The 10427-nt window shown below is 40.1% G+C and overlaps 1 protein-coding gene across 1 annotated transcript in view; it reads left to right on the top strand.

The window, feature by feature from the left end:
* Nucleotides 1-7674: 7674 nt before the first annotated feature.
* The window catches only part of ephb4b (eph receptor B4b), a 27473-nt gene continuing 24720 nt past the window's right edge, over nucleotides 7675-10427 (top strand). The window contains exon 1 of the mRNA XM_053686207.1: nucleotides 7675-8298. Within this exon, the coding sequence (XP_053542182.1) occupies nucleotides 8217-8298 (82 nt within the window). The 5' untranslated portion in view covers nucleotides 7675-8216. The remainder of the gene's footprint in view (nucleotides 8299-10427) is intronic.

Raw genomic sequence — 10427 nt, 5'->3', positions numbered from 1 at the left:
TTAAAGACATTTTCTCAAACTGAAGTGTGCACATGTCTGCTTCATCTACATACACTATCACTAATCCCTAATCCACTACCCTAATCCCTAATCCACTACCATAATCCCTACTCCACTACCCTAATCACTAATCCACTACCCCAATCACTAATCCCTAATCCACTACCCCAATCACTAATCCACTACCCCAATCACTAATCCCTAATCCACTACCCCAATCACTAATCCACTACCCCAATCCCTAATCCACTACCCCAATCACTAATCCCTAATCCACTACCCCAATCACTAATCCACTACCCCAATCACTAATCCCTAATCCACTACCCCAATCACTAATCCAATACCCCAATCCCTAATCCACTACCCCAATCACTAATCCCTAATCCACTACCCCAATCACTACTCCACTACGCTAATCCCTAATCCACTACCCCAATCACTACTCCACTACGCTAATCCCTAATCCACTACCCCAATCACTACTCCACTACGCTAATCCCTAATCCACTACCCCAATCACTAATCCAATACCCCTGTGTAAGAGAGAGAATACTCTGTGTGTGTGTGTGTATGTATGTGTGTGTGTGTGTGTGTGTGTGTGTGTGTAATCAACTCTGTCTGATGCCATTTTAGTCTAAACATAATTAAATCTGTGTCATAACGATGGGCCACCAAACTCTAGTTCAGAATCAGAAACCAACCACACACACACACACACACACACACACACACACACACACATTCTTTCCAGCCTGCGTAGTGTGGCATAGAAAGAAAGAGAGAACAGCAGTGTGTGTGTGTGTGTGTGTGAGTGTGTGTGCATGTGTGTGCATGTGTGTGTATGTGAGCGCGTGTGTTATGTTTCCAGTTTGAACTCTTCCTTACTGTGTACAGTTCCACTCCACTGGGAGATCTCCGTCACTGTTTTCTTTTGTGATGTTATATTCTTCACTGTGTGTGTTGATGTGTGTGTGTGCCTGTGTGTGTGTGAGTGAGTGTGTGTTGATGTGTATGTGTGTGTGTGTGTGTGTGTGTTCCAGTCCCGACGGAGTCTTAAAGTTTACCTCTGACCCTACCACACACACACACACACACACACACACACACACACACACACACACACACACACAAAGGTTTCCCTAAAATGCAGATTATGTTTGCATTCCATCCAAACCTCAGAGCTGGAGAATCAATTAACTCTCAACACGCACACACACACACACACACCCACACACACACACACACACACACACAGGTGAGTCAGTATAACAGATGGATATGAGCTATTAACACCTCCCTCTCTGCTGACATGTGAGAATGTGTGTGCACTTGTGTGTGTGAGTGAGTGAGTGAGTGAGTGAGTGTGTGTGTGTGTGTGTGTGTGTGTGTGTGTGTGTGTGTGTGTGTGTGAGTGAGTGAGTGTGCTGATCATAGACCAAACTTCTTACAAAATAAATTGAAAGCAAAACACATTACTGCTCAGTATTTATTCTCCTCACCATTCATTTATACAGTCTCTCTCTGTCTCTCTCTGTCTCTCTCTCTCTCTCTCTCTCGCTCTCTCTCTCTCTCTCTCTCTCTCTCTCTCTCTCTCTCTTCTATTACAATACAGTAGCTTCTGCCAGAACAGGAAATGAAAAAAGTGTATGTGTGTGTGTGTCTGGAGCCAGGCAGGAAGTAGCCTAGCCCATTAGGTGAGTGATGCATGGTGTCAGAGGTCAGCAGTACATTTCCATTTCCTGTTCAGCCTAAATGATACAATGTGTATCAGCATCAACCAATCAGAGTCAGGTTCTGCTCAGGACCCCCCCCCCCCCCCCCCCCCCCCACACACACACCCCTCTCTTTACAGTAGGTTTTCTTGTCATTGCTCTCTAGAGATCCAGCATGGTCAAATTACAAAGGGCCAGAAAGAGAAAAGCTCTCTCTCTCTCTCTCTCTCTCTCTCTCTCTCTCTCTCTCTCTCTCTCTCTCTCACACACACACACACACACACACACACACACACACACACAGGCATTCTTACCCACACTGACGCAAATACACATGGTCTCTCAGTCTCACATGGGAAAAACCTTGACCACAATGAGTTTAGCTCTTTAAAGAAACAGGTGTGTCAAACTAAACAGACAGAGAGAGAAAGAGAGAGAGAGAGAGAGAGAGAGAGAGAGAGAGAGAGAGAGAGAGAGAGAGAGAGAGAGAGAGACATGAAGGGAGGGAGAGATTGTGGTTCCTGTTTCAGCATCATAAAGAGAACAATACACAGCTGGAGGGAGGAACAGATATAAAATAGCTGTGTGTGTGTGTGTGTGTGTGTGTGTTTTATACTGCAATGTGTAATGAATAGCTTTATAGATCAAAGTCTCTCTCCCTCTGTCTCTCTCCTTCTCTCTCCCTCTCTCTCCCTCTCTTTCTCTCCCTCTCCTTGTCTCTGTCTCTCTCCCTCTCCTCTCACCCCTCTCTCCCTCTCTCACCCCCCCTCTCTCCTTCTTTCTCTCTCTCTCTCCCCCTCTCTCTCTCTCTCCCTCTCCTTGTCTCTTTCTCTCTCCTCTCCCCCCTCTCTCACCCTCTCTCTCTCCTTCTTTCTCTCTCTCTCTCCCTCTCTCTCTCTCTCCCCCTCTCCTTGTCTCTGTCTCTCTCTCTCTCTCTCTCCCTCTCCTTCTCTCTCTCTCTCTCTCTCTCTCTCTCCCTCTCCCTCTCTCTCTCTCCCTCTCCTTCTCTCTCTCTCTCTCTCTCTCTCTCTCTCTCTCTCTCTCTCTCTCTCTCTCGGGGTTGTAGTTAATATCAGTGCTGTGTTATAAACACTGCTCCCAGGTGGTGAGGTGTGTATTAGTGTGTTATTATAGTGAATGTGTGATTATCTGCAGGAGGAAAGTTTTATGGATAAGATGATGAATGAATTAAAGTTTAAAATGAAAGTAAGGAGTGTGTGCTGTTGTTCCTCTCCTGGTATTTCAGGTAGTAAATTAGTGATGCCATATCTAACGTTTATGTTTCACTGAATTAAACAGACACATTCACACACACACTCACTCTCTCTCTCTCTCTCTCACACACACACACACACTCACACACAAATCTCTCACACTCATGTTAATATAAATAAATATATAATCTAAATATAAAAATTCAAATTAATCTTTCAAATTGATCAGGACATTACAAACATTAAAAAACGAAACACAATCAAACATCAGCATTTAAACGCTTAGTTACACCTGTCCTGTTTCTCTCTTTCTTTCTTTCTTTCTTTCTTTATTTATTCATGTTGTTTATTTATTTGGAAGATGAAAGCTTTTTAATCCCCAAACAGAAACGTGAATCAGCGGTGTGTAAACTGTAAACATTCACATCATGTAGCACAATTTTATTACTTTTATTTGTAAAGTTTTTATGTATAAAATTATGCTTATTAAAACTGCAGATTGATTCATTTTTAATTTATTAATGGATTTATTTATTTATTCAGTTTTAGATTAAAATTGTTCTATTCAAGGTTATTATCATTAACTACAAATATATATATATATATATATATATATATATATATATATATATATATATATATATATATATATATAATAAAATGTGAGTTTCCAAATAAATGAAAATTAAACTGCAGATTTGACCTCCGCCTGCAATATGGACAAAAACTACACAGAGAATAAAACTTTGGTTTGTGTTTTTATTTTTTATTTTTTTAAATGTTCTAACAGGCCGAATGGAGAGGATCCATCAATGTTGCCGAATCATAAATGAACAGTAGGTGGCAGAGTGACGTGTACTAGAGCTCCAGACTTATAACTATAACAAATTCTAACAATACTAGTACATGTAGAACTCTTTAGGGTTCTTTGGTTGTGTCTCTGAGGAAACCCTGAAAGATTCTGTGTAGAGTCCTATAAGAAAGTGTTTCCCTATTAGAATACGTTCCAAACTAGGACACCTTTAGGAAGCTAAGAACCCTTAGTACAGTCAGTGTTATAGATTTAAGTTAGTGCTGTGTGTATGTGAACTGATCTGAAGTTAATGCTGCTGTAAACTGAAACAGTAGAGATGAGGAACTCTACACACTGCAAAGGGTGAGCGGCCGTGTTGATCGTCGTCATCGGGAAGGAACTGGGAGCTGAGAAGACGACTGCGAGGTGAGGAACATCTTCAACTTTACTGTAGCATTAACCCCGACATACAGAACCCTGACACGCAGAACAGTGACATCAGTGAGAACGTGTTCTACCACCTGAAACCTGAAAACTGGAGAAATCTGATATTACACACACACACACATCTGTAATACACACAACTTGAGTCAAGCAATACACACACAATGCTTCCTAATGGGTTAGTGAAACTCAGCACACACACACCCACACACACACTTTGCATATATACAAAGGATTCTCTTCACACACACAAGCATTAGACAGAAAAACACTCCCTGCTTACAAGTTTCACTAGCAGTCAACAAAACTCACACACACACACACACACACACACACACACACACACACTAAACCGTTCCCTACTGCACACAGTTATGTGGATGCTGATGTGTCGCAGTGCATTGTGGGATTTTATGTGATGTAATAAGTTGAAAAGAATCAGATAATAAACAATAACGGGTGTGTCATGTTGTGTGTTACAGAATATTAAAGAAGCTTTACTAACACACACAGAAAAGATGAGTCCCTCTCCCGCTCTCGCTCTCTCTCACACACACACACACACACACACACACACACACACACACACACACTTAAACACACACACAGTGAGAGTGTATATTATTACTGTGTGTTTAAGTGTGGAAATGAGCTGTTATTAAACTGACTGAATACAGTGCAGTCAACTGTGACTCATATACACACACACACACACACACACACACACACACACACACACATTTACAGAGTGTTATGTGTGCTTATGTGTGTGAAACCTGGAGAAGACTCTCACCATGTTACCTCTTACACCACAGCAACTTACCAACAATGACAAGTTTTAATTTATTAAAGTTTATTGTTACATTTAACATCTGAGAGACGAGTTACTTCCTGTTCTCACTTACGTTATAGCAGCTATGAACACTCGCTCCCTCACCATCCCTCTCTCTATTCCCGCTCTTTATTTTCTCTCTCTATTTCCTCTCTCTATTCTCTCTATTCGCTCTCTCTCTTACAGTTAATAAGATCAACAGAACGGCAGTGTGTGGTGTTAGTGAGAAACAGTAAAGAAGTGTAAACTCCTCTGTGATGAAGATGTGGGAAGATGTATAGTTCCAGCTTTAACCTCTGTCTGTTACACAGTGCTGACACTGGAGACTCCTTCCGTACGTGTTACATAAACTACAGAAAAATTCACCACACAATTTAAAAAAAAAAAATTTATTATCAGTGGAGCGTCCACTGTACACGCCCCTGTGAACGAGCCGTTACTATAGAAACCGTAAAGTATCAGAGCGAGTGCATTCTGTTATAGAAAACTAATCAACACTAACCAATCAGAATCCAGAACTCAGCAACAGTGAGGTGACGGTGCTGAGGAAGAAATCTTGAGAGGAACCAGACTCTAAATGGAACCCGTCCTCTTCTGAGAGACACCGGAGTGCGATTATAAATCAATCCAGTGTGCAGGTGTAGAAAAGGTGAAGAAGAGGTGAAGAAGAGGTGTAGAAGTGTAGAAGAGGTGAAGAAGAGTAAAGACGGCACTGAGTGTGTAGAGGAAGTTCAGTGTGAGCAGATAGGACGAGGAACAGGACTGTGTTTATGATCACATCAGCAGCTCTTACACACATCATCACAATCTACAGTGACATTAAACATCAAGACCGGGCCGAGGGAGTGACATTTCTATCTACCTTTCAATGTGTGTGCATGTGTGTGTGTGTGTGTGTGTGTGTGTGTGTGTGTGTGTGTGTGTGTGTGTATGTTAATGGGTTTAACACTCAGGCTGTAAGTGAGTGTGAACAAAAGCAGGGTCGGTGCTAAAGCTCACAGTCATGTCAGAATCACACATGAGGACTTTCACACATCCAACACGCCGCTTCAGGTGTTTACAAGGGCGGGGCTCAGGAGGGGGAGGGGCTTAATCCTCACAACCCCAGCGTGAGAAACAGGAAGAGAGGAGGAGAGCACTGTGTCATTATAAAACTCCTCTACTTTCACAACAAAGTGTGGAACTGACACACACACACACACATACACACACACACACACACACACACATACACACACAGACACAAACATACACACACACATACACACATATAGGAGTTTGTCCGTCGAGACCGAAGTTTCCATTTCTGCCTCCATTATGGAGAACACAGACTGGAACTCGACTTGCGCGTGAATTGGATTAAAGAGAGGAAGACTTGCGCAGCATCGGCCTCACTCTCACTTACACATACACACGTATACACACGCACCCACACACGGCTTTAAATAACATTTTAAAATAAAACTACCAGAAGAAAGTCTCCTGCGTAATGTTATCATGTGGAAGGAACTTTGGGAATAATATAATAATATAATAATATAATAAAAATATAATATAATAGTATAATATAATGACTCTAAGTCACTGTTGTGGAAATAATAAAACTGATAAAGAATTCTGGACCAAATATTTCTCTTTAAGGAATGAAACATGGCTCCTCTGTGGTGTCGCTTTAAAAAACCTTTTCTGTTTGAAGGTAAAGCGGACGGGAGGATTAACGAAGAAAGAAGGAAATATAGAAATGGGAAAATAAAGTGAGGCAGCAGAGAGGATGGAGACAATGAAGGAGAGTAGAAGAAAATAAAATATAAACAAAAGAAATGATGAAAAAATAAATAAGGAAATAAAGAAATGTAAGTGCTCGAAAGAATAATGTGAGGAAAACAAGGGGGAAAAATGGAAAAGATTAGAGAAATGAGATGGATTGAGGGATGAAGAGGAAGACAGAAGGCAGGAGGAAGGAATGAACAGAAAAAAAGAGCAAGAGGAATGAGGGCAGGAAGGGAGTGAGATGTGTGTGCACCTGTGTGTGAAAAGCAGGTCATTAGTGTGATGGAGAGACTCTTTATCTTCATGATGGACGAGTGGAGCGGAGTGTTAGTGAGGAAAAGACGAGTGAAAGAATGAAGGAGTGAACATATTGCTGAGGAGAAAAAACAGAGAGACAAGGTGAGGACAGAAATGAGTGATTAATCAGCAGAGAGAGAGAGATGGACAGAGAGCAAGAGAGAGAGAGAGAGAGAGAGAGAGAGAGAGAGAGAGAGAGAGAGAGAGAGATGGAGAGACGAATGAAAGAAGAAAAGAACAACAGGGTGGTTAAATAGATAAAGTAAATAAGTAATAAAACAAAGTGGTAAAGAGAGAAATTGTGAGATAAATAAATAAATAAATAGATAGATAAATAAATAAATAAACAGTAGAGGGATTTTCTTTGCTGATGAATTTAATTGTCGTTGCTTTTATTTATTTATTTATTTATTTATTTATTTATTTATTTATTTATTTATTTGTGTTCCTTTCTTGAAGGGAAGTCAGTCTCAGTTTCCTTCACGCGCTTCAGTCTCTGTTTATTCATGAAGTTATTATACTTTAACCAACCACCAGCGTAGGCGTGGCTAGAGGCAGGACCAGAGGCGTGGCCAGGGGCGTGGATTCTGGGCGAAGTGGGGAATCTCCAGAGTGTCCACTTTGCTGTCCGCTGCCGATGTGTACATGCGCGTGCGCGCGCGAGAGAGAGAGAGTTACTCAACTTTCGCATTGAGTTTAGATCTTTCGGGTTGTTTTTACTGGAGCGGAGTGTGTGTGTGTGTGTGTGTGTGTGTGTGTGTGTGAGAGAGAGAGAGAGCGAATTTCTTTTTCTTCTCTGAGGACTGCAGCAGGAAGAAATGTCGGGTGGATTTGCGCTCGCGCTTCTCCGGTGACACGGGCTCTGTGTGCGACTCCCGGAGTGCGCGCTGCAACCGGAAAACAGGAACACTCGGAGAACTCTGCATTAAAGAGGACACGCACTCTCTCTTTCTCTCTCTCTCTCCCATACACACTGTGTGTGTTTATTTCTCTCCGGTCATCTGGATTTACAGCTTTAATGTCGGACTTTTAAAGTTTCTCGGTCCGACCGGCGGCGCGCGCAGGAGGTGTGTGTGTGTGTGTGTGTGTGTGTGTGTGGAGCTGAAGAGTTAGTGAAGAGTTGAAGTGTGTGAGGAGTGTGTACCGGAGAGATGGAGCGCGTGCACTCGGTGTGGACGGTGTGTGTGTGTTTGGCCTTCATCAGAATCAACAGCTGGAGTTCAGCAGAAGAAGGTAACTTCTCTCTCTCTCTCTCTCTCTCTCTCTCTCTCTCTCTCTCTCTCTCTTTGTAGTTTATTTTATTTAAAAAAAAAAATAAGGAGAAATGATCTGAGACAGTAGAATTCTCTTACAGATTTATCAGGTGTTTAAGTTCATCTTTATTTATCTTCACACCTCTCTCTCTCTTTTTTTTCTTTTTTCTTTTTCATTTTTCTAAATGATTTCAGTTTAATATGTTAATGAAGCAAAGGCTTAATTTCCTGCTGCTTTTTCTTACTAAAAATTATTTCTAAAAACCTGATTCTGAAAACACTGGTGGAAACACACACACACACACACACACACACACACACACACACACACACACACACACACAGGCAATAATCTGAAAACTGTTTTTGTTTTCGGTAAAAGTTTTAAAACTGAACAATTTAGTATTTAATTTAGCTAAAACTGTATAATATTTTCATAATTTAACCTCAAATTAAAGTGACGTGGATTTTGGGACACACACATATACCATATTTGCTTATTTATTTATTTACTTGATATTTTACACCATGTTATGTTTTATTGTCTGTAGCACAGAGAAATTGTTCATCTCTCGTTACGCAAACATTTCTTTTTAAAATTCCTCTTATTTTTTTATTTTTATTAATGAATAAATTCATCTCAACATTAAATCAGTTAGATACAAAAAGAACACAACGTCATTGAGGAGAAAATGTGTGTGTGTGTGTGTGTGAGGTTTATGTCTAACTCCAGATTTTTCTTTTCTTAAATTAAAATAAAAAATAAATAAATAAGTTTTGTGATTAAACTGAATCCTAAAATAACATTTACTTTTTATACTTTTTACAACATTTATTTTTATTAACATTTTAATGAAATTCAACAAAATCTAAACAGAATTTAAGGTTTAATGTGTGTGTGTGTGTGTGTGTGTCAGTAGTTTTATGGTGATTTATGACATCATCGCAGTTTTCTCTCTCATTCTGGACTTTTCATTTTCTTTAACACTCGAGTTTTCTCCTCCATGTTGCTCACAATTTACACTCCTTAAAAAACACCACTATTTCCTCTTCAATACACAACACACACACACACACACACACACACACAGTCTCGTCCTGAACACACTGCGGCAGTTCTGACGATGATTTGTGGCTTTATATGATAATGATAAGGGACATGGTAATTATTGTGGTGTGATTTACACTCGCAGTAGAAATGCTACTCAGGATCTGTCTTATCTCCATCAAGTGCACACTTTTAGTACATTTAGTGTGTATCTTTTTATCTAGTAATGTGTGTGTGTACTGTGTCTTTAACGTTTTATTCTACAAACTAAATCCAGTCTATTTTTTGTATGCTGTAAATAATGTACGGTAATTATTTATTAAATGTCACATTTCCAGCCGAAAGACATGAGTGGAGTGTGTGTGTGTTTGTGTGTGTGTGTGTGTGTGTGTGTGTGTGCTCTGAGGCCTGGTCTTTATTTTATTGTAATGCATTAGTGTGTGTTCAGCTAAACAATAAGCTGCTGTGTGTGTGAAAGGAAATATTCACGTTATTAATCCACACACACTTACTATATTACATCTAGAACGGAGTGTAATATATATCAGTGTGTGTATATACAGTATTTAGATGAGTTTGGTGTGATATGTTTTGAGCTGTGTGTGAGTTTCTGTGCACTGAGACTGGGACTTTATTTATAAATGAATTTAATGCCGGAATTTTAACTCTCAGAATTCACTGTTTTGTTATTTTACAGAACTTCAGGCAATAAACTCATCCCGTCGCCGTCTCTAAGAGAAATCTAGTGACTAATTAAATAGTGAGATATTTAGAATATAAGGCTGGAGTGTAATTAGTGTTTAGAGTAACACAGTAATGACACACTATACACACACATACACACACGCGTACACGGACGGTTAGAGATACACAATGAGGGAGTATGGTTGATGGCACCAGTGATAAGTACTGGTTCAGTTTAGTACCTTGTTTGTACTGTGTAATAGTTATAGTGTGTGTGTGTGGTGTGTTGTTTATAGTGCGTTATAGTTATAGTGTGTTGTTTATAATGTGTACTTTAAATATTTCTCATTTGTAGTTGGTGAATTAATTCTAAATAC

This window comes from Ictalurus punctatus, chromosome 15 (genome assembly GCF_001660625.3).
Source record: "Ictalurus punctatus breed USDA103 chromosome 15, Coco_2.0, whole genome shotgun sequence".
In the NCBI taxonomy this organism is placed as follows: domain Eukaryota; kingdom Metazoa; phylum Chordata; class Actinopteri; order Siluriformes; family Ictaluridae; genus Ictalurus; species Ictalurus punctatus.
This window is presented reverse-complemented; position numbering and strand designations above follow the sequence as displayed.